We start from the raw sequence: 13166 nt of genomic DNA, 5'->3' as shown, positions 1-13166 counted from the left end.
TGAAAAATGCATGATTTTGTTTTAATCTTGGTCATTGCCATTGGCGAGGGTAGCCCAAATGTCTAGAAATAAGGGCGCAGGAGGCGAGCAACAACAATAAAGGCATAAAGCTTGTTGGGGTTGAGTACGTTGTAAGCAACTAAGCATGACATTCAATTTTGAGACGACAGCTGGAATGAGAAAGGATAAGAACTTAAAACTTTGTTCAAAAACCATGTTCAACATATGAAGTGCCAATAGTGCACTTTGACACTGACTGGCTTACAAATGTCACCTATATTTTCCCCCTATTTTACATTTGCAGTAAGAATGGGACATTATATGTTGGACTATAATTTGACTTACAAATGACCACGTATTAATCCTTATTTTACATTTGCAGGCACGCACGCACGCAACTTCTTTTTTCATAATTTTATTCTTCGAATTTTCGACTTATTTGCTATTTGTAAAACTTAGTTGTATTGTATCTCTGTCAAAGTTGTTTGACAGTTAATGTTTGATTTCTTCCAGAGTTTGGACAGAAATTGAATGTTTGACATCACCAATTTGGAGTTCATGTTCACCCATTGGGATTCTTCGAATCCCAAACTCGTCCACAATGGATAGGTGCTTGCAGACATGAACCCCAACCTTGACTCGCTGCTTTGAACCAGCGGGAACATGTATTTTGTGGAAGCTCACCAATTGTTTAATTGCATTCCATTTTCCACGAGGTGGCTTTGAGAAAATTAAAAGGGTATGGGTCCCATCCATTGTGCCTTCGTTTTTCACATCAACGTGGAACCCCACCTCCAGTGCTCCACAATTGGCATGACTCACCCTCACTCCTTTGCTTGATGCGGTTGAGTTTTTCAAGGCTTTGAGGCTTGCATAGGGCACCGAGACCTGTTTTGGAGCAAGTGCTAAGCTGTGGGTGAATCTAGTGTAACTCAGCCCATGCCCAAATGGGAATACCACTGGACCCTTGTAGAATCTGTAGGTTCGTCCTGGGTACCCAGATGCTGGATTTGGACGCATGTCCATGTTTGTCATTGGCACTTTAGCTACATAGTCCTGTGGGTACCATGTCATAGGTAGCCTTCCTCCTACAATTCCATAAAATAAGTCAAATGTTACAAAAATTGGAAGTGTCAAATTGTTGTAAATAAATAAATAAATAAAATGTGAGTGTGATTAATCTACCTGGGTTAGTTCTGCCAAAGATAACATCAGCTATGGCAGTTCCCCCAGCTTGGCCTGGATATCCAACCCACAAAATAGCACCAATCTTGGGATCAGCTTTGGCAAATGAGACATCAACAGGCCCACCAGACATGATGACCAAGATAACTGGGCCTATTGAGGCCCGGGCCACCCTAGACACAAGCTCTTGTTGGTGGCCCGGTAATAGAAGCCCAACCCTGTCTCTAGTTTCTGCTTCTATGGATTGGTCAAGCCCGATTACTAACACCGTCGCATCACCATGCCTGGCTGCCATCTCTGCCACTCCAAATAGTTGGTTATCACCACAACCCACGTCCCTACATGCAGCTTGATGAATGGTCTTCACATATCTCGCTATCCCTTGCAAAGGGGTCGTATAACCACATGCCACACCTACCCCATAACAAAGGAATTTGAAATTACAATTATAATATATAGTTTTTGGTAGTTTTATAATAATAATAATAAAAAAGAGGTTAAATTAGTGACCACTAACTAACCAGCATAGTTTCCTATCATTGTAACAGTAACGTCCGAATTGGGCCCAATGACTGCTACGGTGCGGTGTTGCACAGGGGATAGTGGCAGGGTGTTTCCGTTGTTCTGTAGTAGGACTATTCCCTGTCTAGCTGCCTCAAGGGCTAGTTCTTGATGGGCCTCTGTGCATACGTCTCCTGGGCCCAAGTTTCCGTACTGTTGGGCCGATGGTTCGCCATCGAACATGCCCAATCTCATTTGGACAGTAAGAAGGTTGGCTAAGGCAAGGTTAAGATCATTTTCCGAAATAAGCCCTTTATTAATGGCACCTTCGGTGTGGAGGGCCAAGAATGGCCCACAATCCAAATCCAGGCCTGCTTTAATGGCTTCTGCGGCTGCCTCTTCGGGCGTGCTTGTGTAGTGTTGGTTGTCATAGAAAACACCAACCGAGTCACAATCCGAGACTATGTACCTATTTTATAAGATAAAACATTGGTGAGAAGTGAAACCACCAAAAGCCCAAGTGAAAGAGAAAAAGGCTAGTTTTCAAATTGTGGGCTGACCCATTGAGGCGCCATTTGCCACGGATGGTGTTGCGAAGGAGATCAGGATCAGCACACGTGGGCTTGCCATTAACCTGATTGTAGGAGCACATCACACTCGCCACTTTCCCATCCAACACGCACGCTTTGAATGGTACGTCATAGGTGTCCTCCAAGTCTTGCTTGCTCACCTGCATGCATATCCACAGCCCAAAATAATCATGATAATGCATTTCTTTGGGCTTTCAATCTTTGCTCTGCTCGCCTATAATTTTTGTGTGTGGATATTTTTAGCTAAATTCTATTCCAACTTTTCCTTTAATGTCACGTCAACGAGGGACACTGTAATCAATGACAGAGAAAATAAAACGGCTTATGGTGCACAAGTGGTGTGATTTGGTAGTTTGATATTTTGATTGGCATTGCTGTCACTTATCCGAACTAATTGCAAGTGGCCGCAAGTCCTTATCAACAACTTGAATTACTTCCAATTTAATGAGAATCACTTTTTTTTTTCTCTTGCGTTGATGGAAACTATACTTATTTGAACCAAAGAAATGAGAATGATAGAATTAGAAACTATAAAGGTAGGCCCCACTCTATACCCTTGCTTGCTCAATATAGATAGGAATAATATGAGTGAATGTCCATGTGGCCTAAGTAACCAATAAAAAAAGCATGTACGCACATGAAAAGTGCTATCAATGAACTCATAGAGAACCTGCCTGCCACTTGTGCTGAGCTCAAACAATTGGGTGGGTGAAATTTTAAATCAAAGGATAATATATTTTAATTCTAATGATTTCTAAAAAATATAAACTATAAGATATAATAACATAATTTAAGCATACATACATACCCTGGCGTTGAAATGAAACCTGTCAATACCATTCCAGTTATCAAGGTCATAGGCAGTGTAGTGTTTACAAGAAGCAGCAACCTTGAGCCTGTTACCCGAACCGTCACCTTGAAGTCCTTGGACATAGCTGGCGGCGTATTTTGCAGCCAAAGTGGGGTCTTCGCCGGGAGTTTCTTGACCACGGCCCCACCGTGGGTCACGGAAAATGTTCACATTAGGGCTCCAATATGTCAACCCACCCACCCCACCATTGTACATTGCTCTAGCTTCATCAGACACCACCTGCATATATATAAATATATAATTCAATTACTCAATTCAATAATCTTTTTTTCTTATTCTAAAAAGAAAAATCATTTTTTTTTTATGTCCTTTCTCTATGTCATAACATAAGGCTAGCTATGCTACTAACCGGAATAAAAGAATAACTTTTGGTACTACGAAACAAACAAGACACTCCATTTTTAACATTTTAATGGAATCCAATAACGTCACGAAGTTTACTAATATCGAGGGCCCTTTCTTGTTCAAGACAGTAGCGTGTTAAGAGAAGGACTTCACCAATAATACAGTATATGTGGCAAACGTGATTAGGTAATTATTGGGTCTCATTGTTACACCAAAAGCAACTTAATGACCTTTGAAAAGCATCGACATGTATAGCCCCAGGACCAAAATAAATAATAATAAAATTTTCTTTTTCAATTAAAAAGGACGTAACAGAAAGGACCACGCACGTTTTTGCAACTTGCAAGAAGAGGTGTTGGTGGGCAACATCAAACACCTAGTGTATGTCAATTATTTGCTGAACAATAACAACATCAAAGACGGTGGTTTTTTATGCTTCACAAAAACAACCCCAAAGATGCAAATTCAATTGGTTTTTATCCTTCACTAACAATAATTAATTTTCGATGGCAAAACCTTGTCTATATAATTTCCTGCTATTTAAATGAAGAGAGCAATTTAAGAAATGAAAAGGATTTATTAATTGCCATCGAAAGCGTAATCAACTATATATAATGGATCCAATCTTAATACGTACTTATTTAATTAATGACGTCAAGAGGGACAAAACCACGGACAAACAAAACCACTATATGATGATGCTGTTGCTTTCGTAGTTAAAGAAATAATAGCGTAATGGACTTTCTTTTTGCCACTAGCAGCTGACGAATTAAGTTGATGATTTTTCAACATCGTCCTCATTTTCTAAACCATATAAATTGACCCGATTGGAAAACTTCATATATTCAGATGCATGCAATACAAGGCACATGGGACACAATTTGTCAGTTTCTATGTAAACCAGCTAAAACAAGTGACTAACGAGTAGCCGAGTAGCGCCATATATTTTTCGGAAATCCTTTCTCATATTGTTAGAAAAAAAGTTTTTTTACAAAAAAAAAAATTGTATTACGAATAATATTAAAGTTATTTTATTTTTCTTTCTCCTCAGACATTGTCGATTGACGTGGTGGAGAAAAAAAAAATTTACTATTATAACTATGTACTATCATGGAAATAATTTTATTTTGAGCAACATGAGAAAAATAAAATCCTATAATTTTTATTTACAACCTTTTCCCTTTTTCATTTGTATATGCACTCAAAAAAAATTATTTTTGGATGAGAATCAAACAAAATAATAAGCAACAAAAAAGGAATAAAGTTTCGCTCTCATGATTGGACAGTAAATACAAATATTTGGTAGTTAATAGTTTGTAATTTACAAAAAACATATTTTTGTCGTCATTCAGATGTTTCGGTGAGGCCCAATTTTTAGTTACCTTTTCACTTTTACTGAGGACTCAGGAGGACTGATTAGATTATTACTGAGTCAAAACTTAAACTGTACGTGAACATATACGTTTTTTGAAAATTAAAAGATCCAAAAAATTCATGGGAAGAAACTAAAATAAAATTTGTAAAAATAAAATAAAATAAAAAGTTGTTGCACCTAATTATGCAAGATTTTACAAATTGAAATCATCTGGGACTTCATTTTCTCAAATTGCACATGAAATCATTTCATTTATATAAAGGTAATATATCAATTCACCAAACTAATAATAATAAAAAAGTAACATATGAAAGCGAAAAGCGATAAGTATACTTTATACTCGTATAGAAAAGCTATCCACCGATTTGGCTAGCGTCTGCATTCTAAAGACTACAATGTTATAATGTTATTATATACCGGTGAATGGATAAATGATTAATTTTATTATGAATGGCCGAAAAGAAAAACCAAGGAATCTACTTTTAATTATATATTAGTTAAAGATGGATGAAATGAAAATGTTGATATATATATATATACTTGATTCATATGGGATATGATGGAATAGTAATCAATGATCAATTAATCTCACCCGTCCAATTTCTTGCCACAGAGACTGATTGAAGGAAGCAGCGGTGGTGATGACCTGAGGGAAGCTGGTGGCACCGGGGTAGGCCCCACCGAACTTGGTTCCGGGCCCCACATCGGAGACACCATGTAACGCCTCCGACCACCACTCATAGCCTTGGATACCAAGCCTCGGCACCGCAATGGCATTATTCACCACCAACCTTATCTTTTCCGGCAATGTGAGCCTCCCTACGAGGTCCTGAACCCTTACGTGGATTGGCACGTTTGTTCTGCAGAACTTGAATCCCCTAGTTAACCCGTTTTGAGGGTCACATGCAAATGGCACCCTCCCTTCCCCAACCCCTAGTAAGGTCAGTGTCACACAAATGATCAATAACCCAAAAGTCAATAAGCTTTTGCTATTGCAACAAGCCATGGTTTAATTTGTGAATATTGTAAATGTGGTTTGAGAATGAATGAATGAGGTGAGGAGTGATATGGAGAGTAGGGTGTGTGTGTATATATAGAGGGGAGTTGCGTCTTTTAAAGGGTTTGGTTTGGGTTTGGGTAACGATGGAAGCAGAGAAAGAAGCTCTCATGATAGGGTTTCCACGTCGATTAATTGAACGATTGGATATTTCATATGTTACATATGTATGAAACTTACAATGACTGAGAGCTAAAAACTTGAGTAGATATATTTACTTTAAGGGAAGAGAGGTGAGTCAGTGTAACACGTAGTTAGGCTCAGTGGGTGGTGACCGGTTTGTTCCCTTTCTCATTTGTGGACTAGCATGGTAGATGCTAAATTAAATCAATTAAATATATTATATGCCATAACTTAGGAAGATGTATATATATATAAACAAAGGTTCCAATAAAAAAAAAAGAGAGAGAGAAAGGCTGTGTCTAATTTTATTTATTTATTTTTAATCTTTTTGAGGAGTGAATTTGAGTTATGGGCATTCACGGACGAGAGAATCTCTCGCTTTCTTACATGTATCCCCCGACCGCAGGCTTGGCTTATAGCTATATACCTTTCTCTCGAATGCATGTTTTTTTGCATATGTTCACAAGTTTACAATTCCACAAGCTAGGTTGCTATTTTGACTATTGATTTAAGATTTCGCTCTCGAGAGTTAAATAATCATAATTCCATTGACAAATGCATTAAAAAACTACACAAGTCAAAATATTTGACGGTTTCTGAAGCTTCACCCACCAAATACAATGACTACTCTTACAGACTGTTACACAAATTCTGTTGTTGTGTGTTTACCGATGATCCACCCCGTGACGTTACTGGAACTGACTAAAGCACTATAAAGAAAGATCAAAACCCGTGATTCCATTTGCAGAAAATATTAGTTTATGTCATCTTTTGCTGGTGTTTCTTCCTCCCATATGCAACTTGCAAGTATACTTCTAAAGAATACTATAGTATTTATTTATTTATTTTTCTTTTACTATATACATACATCAATGTTGAGTGCAACTTTTAATTTAGAGATGGCTCATTATTCTTTCATAAAATACACAATAACTTGACCTCGTTTTCAATACTTTTTTAAAAATCTTTGATTATTCTTCGGACAAAAAAAGGAACAGAAAAATAAGAGAGGTGAATTGATTCCGATAGGCATATCTATACGGTCAAGTTCTCCTTAGTCCTTACTTACCCCAGAAAGAAAGAATGTAATTACAACATTATGTTGTTGGATATATGCATGCATGTAAGAAATTCTACGCCAACCGCAATAGGGGCCCACATGCTTTTTGTTTGTGAGTATAATATATATATATATATTGATATTGATATTGATATTGATTAGCACATAGGCATTTTGAATATATGATTGGATAAGGGGATAGACGAATGATATCCATTTAGTATATATTTTCCAAGTGCGATAAGAATAATTGAAAATAAAGAATTTGTCTTCTAAATTTCATTAAAACGTTCTGAGTTTAAAAATTATTATCATTAACCAAATTCACAAAGCAGGTGGATCAACTCGTAAGGGATTGTTACAGCTTAACTAGTGATTTTGAGTTCAAGTTCTAGATACTCAATTGTGTTAAAAACTTTGTAAGGAGAGCTTTATAGCTCTTATGATGTTACCCGATTCGACCGGATTAGTGGTCTCAAGTTCAAGTTATGGGTAAGCAATTATGTTAAAAACTTGATAGGAAGAGTTTTGTTGTCTTTATAGTCTTGTCTAACTCAACCGAATTAGTCGATTAATTGATGAACTGATGGAGAAATTAAAAAAAAAATTATCATTGACCAAAAAGTTGAAAAAAAGACTGCTAACTTCCTATCATTTCATTTCTCTTTTTTTCAATTAAAACAAAATAAGGAAGAAGTGAGCTGCCTCTAATTGTAAATCATATATGTGATATCCAACCAACTGTCTTTAGAGTATGGCATGTGAGGTACCCAAGCAAGATTCCAGTCCCACATGCTACCGCTGTCGTAATACAATTAATAAATATTTAATCAAGTGGAATGCATTTTTTGGTGGTTAAATTTTGATTTGAGTAAATGATTATATGATCGCCTATGTTGAATATTTTATTAAAGTATAATATATATCAGATTGGGAAATTAAATGAATGATTCGTGCTTTTTTTTGTACTTAAATGTGGCAAAACAAACAACTTTTCAAGGACAAAAGAATCGAGTGGTTTCATCCAGTGACGGACTCAGGAAAATTTCTTTATGTCCGCACATTTAGTGGCGGGGGTTTGGGGCAGTGCCCCCGAAATTTTTTTTTGTAAAGAAAGTTTAAATCAACACTTGAACCCGCTCATAATCTAGTTGCTTCCATAACAAGCTGCAGGCAATAGTTTGACTAATTATTTTCCCCCTTAAATCTTACCAATCCTCCAAAACAAATATGATGAGAATATACTTCGGGACATCCATACATCATCATTCTATTTTATAGTGATGAATAAAAAAGTCAACACGACCTGTATAGAAGGCAAGCAAAATCATAGTGAAAGCCTCGTCTCTAGATATTAACTTATTTGAGAATGTCCTCTCTTTTTATAAAAATGAAAAAGGAAACAAAGGATGAAGAGAGCATAGAGATAAATTCTGGTATTCAGTCTCGTAATTCTCATTGATGAATACGTTTAAATAGATTTACAGTGAAAACAGAAATGCTAACAAACTAATAACAAACTAATCCTAGCCATATCTGATACAAAACTTGCGTAACAAACTCAAACACTAAACTAAGCTAACAAACCGTATACTAAGCTAACAAAGGATGTTATCATATCCTCACAATCTTATCTAATACAACAACTAATATCCTAACAATGTGATATTCTCTAACACTCCTCCTCAAGTTGGAGCATGCAAGAATGAAATGCCCAACATGGAAAGAAATGCAAGAAAATCTGCTTGACCTAATGCCTTGGTGAACAAATCTGCTAGCTGGGATTTGGAGCGAACATGTGCAGTGACAATGTTGTTGGAAAGGATATGATCACGTACAAAATGACAATACACTCTATGTGTTTAGTTCGTTCATGAAACACCGGATTAGCAGCTATGTGGAGTGCTGCTTGATTATCGCAAAACAATTCCATTGGACTGTTATGAAGTACACCAAGGGATGAAAGAAATCCTTTGAGCCAAACCAACTCAGCTGCAGCAGCTGTCATAGCTCTATACTCAGCCTTCGCGGATGAACGTGACACCGTTACTTGTTTCTTCGTCCTCCATGAAATCGGTGATGTTCCTAGCATGACAAAGAATCATGTGACTGACCTGCGAGTAAGAGAACACGAAGCCCAATCTGAATCACAATATGCATGAAGTTTAAGATCACAATCAGATTTTAAAAATAGTCCTTGTCCCATATTTCTTTTAATGTACTTGAGAACTCTCATTGCTGACTCCAAGTGAGCTTGTTTTGGTTGTTGCATAAACTGGGACAAAGTATGAACTGAATAACTCAGATTAGGACGTGTAATAGTTAAATAGATCAACCTGCCAACAATGCGCCTATATCTCTCAGGATCCACAAGTGCTGGACTTTCCACAAGTGCCAAACGATGGTTTTGTTCAATTGGTGAATTGGCAGGCTTACTTCCACTGAGTCCTGATTCATGGAGAATATCAAGAGCATACTTTCTTTGGCACAAGAAAATACCTTATTTCCTACGAGTAACTTCAATCCCCAAGAAATATTTCAAGTTTCCTAGGTCTTTGATTTTGAAACATTGATTCAAATATTCCTTCACCTCCTTGCATGCTTGGGAATTATTGCCTCCCAACACTATATCATCAACACAAATTAAAAGAACTAAAAATATATCACCCTTCTTCAGAGTAAAAAGGGTATAATCTGCATGTGATTGAATAAAACCATATGCTTTTAGCGAGGTGCTCAATTTTGAAAACCAATTCCGCGGGGATTGTTTTAAGCCATATAAGGATTTACGGAGTTTGCAGACTTTGTTGGTCGTGCCATTGCTGAACCCAGGTGGAAACTTCATGTATACTTCTTCACTTAATTCTCCATTTAAGAAAGCATTGTGGACTTCCAACTGATGCAATTCCCAGTTTCTTGCTGTGGCTACTGCTAGGAATGTCCGTACGCTGACCATCTTAGCCACCAGAGCGTACGTTTCAGTGTAGTCTTCACCTACAACCTGATAATTTCCAGCTATCACCAAACGATCTTTGTACCTTTCGATTGTGCCATCGGAATGATACTTTATTTGGAACACCCATTTACTAGGAAGAGCTTTTCTTTGTGGAGGTAAATCAGTTATACACCATGTATTATTCTCCTCTAAGGCAGTAATCTCCTTGCACATGGCATCTACCCAGCGAGGATCATGTAACGCGTCTTTGTAACTCCTTGGTTCAACACCTGTATCAATAGCTGCAGCGAAGGCGCGGTGTGTAGGAGAGAGTCTAGAAAAATTAAGAAACTGAGCCATAGGATAACTGGTACTAGAAGAAGAGTCAGCGTGAGTGTCTGCCTTTGGATGTCCATGTGTTTCAGCCATATTGCACTGGTAGTCTTGCAGATATGAATGGGCATTCTTTGCTCGACTCTGTCGTTCCTGAGGTGCAGGAAGAATGCTCTTAGTATTGGTCTCGGTATTGCTCCCCCCATCTCCTGAAATATCCAGGCAGTTCTGTGAAGATTGGCTGCATCTTTCTTCAGTATCACCATGCGCTGTTTCTGTCATAATTTCAGCTGGTGCAATTTCATCAAGACATGGCAAATGCGGAGGTAACCATGGTGGAGAGTCTGAAATACTGTCTTGTACAACATGCTGTTTGAAGGGAAACTCATGCTCATAAAACTTGACATCTCTTCTTACAAAATACTCATTATTGTCTAGATCAAATAATTTCCACCCTTTTTGCCCCATAGGATACCCAACAAAGATACACTTATGGGAACGTGAAGCGAACTTGTCACTTGGTTTTGGCCGCATATTAGCATAACATAAACAACCAAATATGCGCAAATAATCATAGCTTATGTCAAGTCCAAACAACATTTCATGTGGACTCTTCTCTTCCAAGACCCGAGTTGGTGTTCGATTAATTAAGTGTACTGCTGTCAAAACACTCTCTTCCCAAAACTGAACAGGCAAAAAAGCTTGAAACAATAAAGCTCTTGAAACATTAAGAATGTGCCTATGTTTCCTTTCTACACGGCCATTTTGTTCATATGTATAGATACATGATGTCTGGTGTTGTATGCCCATATTAACAAAAGTTGGCTGCAAACAATGGGATTTAAATTATGTCTCATTGTCAGACCGAAGCATTTTAACTGTTTTGCCAAATTGAGTTTTTAGCATTGTGAGAAATTTAATGACACGATCACTTGTTTTACGTTTTTCTGCCATCATATACAGCCAAATTGCTCTACTAAAATCATCAACAATAGTCAAAAAATAATTTGAACCGGAAGTAGAAAGCTCTTTATAAGGGCCCCATGTATCTCAATGAACAAGATCAAAGCACTCTTTACTACGAGAAATACTTAAAGGAAACATGGATCAAGTGTGCTTTGCACGAACACAAACATCACATGATTTATTGATGACTTCTTTGTCACGAAAACGGGAAACACAAGGAATTAAAGAAACTACTTCATAGGAGGGGTGACCAAGCCTTTTATGCCATAATTCAATGGTGTCTGGTGGTTGAACGGCAAATGTTGAAATGACCTGAGGCTGAAACACATAAACTCCTTGGCTGAGTTCACCCAAACCAATCTCCCTCTTCAGTACCTGGTCCTGCAAAAGACACTCTTTCTCAGTGAACATCAGTTTGTAATCACCATGTTGTAACAGTTGCGAAACAGATATAAGATTGCAACACAAATGAGGAACATATAAAACATGGTGTAATGTGAAGGATTTATTGATCACCACCGTTCCTTTCTTTTCTGCATAAGTTATTGAACCATTCGGCAAGCTTACTACCAAACGTGGTACTTGAGTGACATTGATCAATGCATCTAAGGATCCTATAATTTGTTGGGAAGCTCCACTATCAATAAGCCATTATAAATGAAATGAGTAGCCTTACCAGTTAATTTGTCACTTGGCTGAGGTTGTTCCACAAGTGCAACAAGTTTATTGATGACTTCTGGTGTTAGGGCCGAGTATGCAGCAACGGATGGTGGTGTATCATGCGGCTGTGCTGAGGTCTGAATAGCATGGGCTTGCTCCTGGATGAATCGTCCACCAGACTTACCTCTGCCACGTCCACGAGTTGCACCACCACGCATAGGAGGATAGCCAAACTTTGTCCAACATCTGGAAGGATCGTGGTTTGTCTTCCCACAATGCGGACAAGGGGTTCTGTCAGGAGGCTTATCAGGCAGCATCTGCGACATTTTGACGTCTGGTCGCGCACTATAAGCATGCGTCTGTGCTACATAACCAACGATATTGCTGCGTTCATCTTGACTTCGAGCAATGGTGCGGTGCGTTTCTTCTTGGGTGACGATGGCCTTGTTGACATTTGGTAGTGGTGTAGTATTTAAAATTTGAGAACGTAAGTTCCCAAATACTCCTTCATCCAATCCCATCAGGAATTAATACACCCGAACGTCCTCACTGTCATCGCTAACGTCCTTGGCATGAAAGCAGTTATCACCACATACACATGACCTGTATGTTTTGCTGGCTTCAAGCTCGTCCCAGATGGCCCGTAGCTTCCTATAGTACTCGCCTACAGTGCTACCTTGTTGTCGGATGGTTGCTAGACTGGCCCTGAGTTGATAGTGTCTGGGAAAATTCTGCATTGCACATCTCTCCTTCAAGTCTTCCCAGAGATCCTTCACTTGATCGAAACATTTAATAAATGGTTGAAGCTTTGGATCAATGGTGTTATGAATCCACCCATTGATCATGGAATTGCACATTTCCCATGCTCGCCATTCTTCTCCAGTCTCCCTTTCGGGTTTCTTCAAAACTCCAGTTACAAAACCGAGCTTATTCTTAGCTTTGAGTGCGTTTTTCATGAGCTTGGCCCAATTATCGTAATTAGCTTCCCCTCGAAGCAACACCGCTGTGAGCATGACCCCTGAACTATCAGACCCTGCCAGATAGAAGGGAGACCAGGGATTAGATGGCTTCAAGTTGGTGTTGCCTTCGGCCATGGCCAGCTTTCACACTCTCTCTCGTTTGCGGAAGTTTTTAAAGGATCGCTCTGATACCAAGTTAAATTCTG

At 38.4% G+C, this 13166-nt stretch overlaps 2 protein-coding genes across 2 annotated transcripts; both read right to left on the bottom strand.

The window, feature by feature from the left end:
* Positions 1-281: 281 nt before the first annotated feature.
* Positions 282-6305, bottom strand: LOC133290673 (putative beta-D-xylosidase). The gene is made up of 6 exons (XM_061488800.1): positions 5460-6305; positions 3085-3366; positions 2247-2416; positions 1707-2155; positions 1186-1599; positions 282-1088 (listed from the first exon to the last, which is right to left on the bottom strand). The coding sequence occupies exons 1-6, from the start codon at positions 5871-5873 to the stop codon at positions 493-495; spliced, it is 2325 nt and encodes a 774-aa protein (XP_061344784.1). The 5' UTR covers positions 5874-6305; the 3' UTR covers positions 282-492.
* A 6223-nt stretch (positions 6306-12528) lies between these two features.
* LOC133290690 (uncharacterized) lies at positions 12529-13095 on the bottom strand. Its single transcript, XM_061488818.1, has one exon. It carries the CDS (start codon positions 13093-13095, stop codon positions 12529-12531), a length of 567 nt encoding a protein of 188 aa, XP_061344802.1.
* Positions 13096-13166: the final 71 nt, after the last annotated feature.

Source organism: Gastrolobium bilobum, unplaced genomic scaffold (assembly GCF_033153095.1).
Source record: "Gastrolobium bilobum isolate Gb01-03AN ecotype WA unplaced genomic scaffold, APGP_CSIRO_Gbil_v1 utg5903, whole genome shotgun sequence".
NCBI lineage: Eukaryota > Viridiplantae > Streptophyta > Magnoliopsida > Fabales > Fabaceae > Gastrolobium > Gastrolobium bilobum.
The sequence above is the reverse complement of the archived record's forward strand: the minus strand, read 5'-3'. Positions and strand labels throughout refer to the sequence as shown.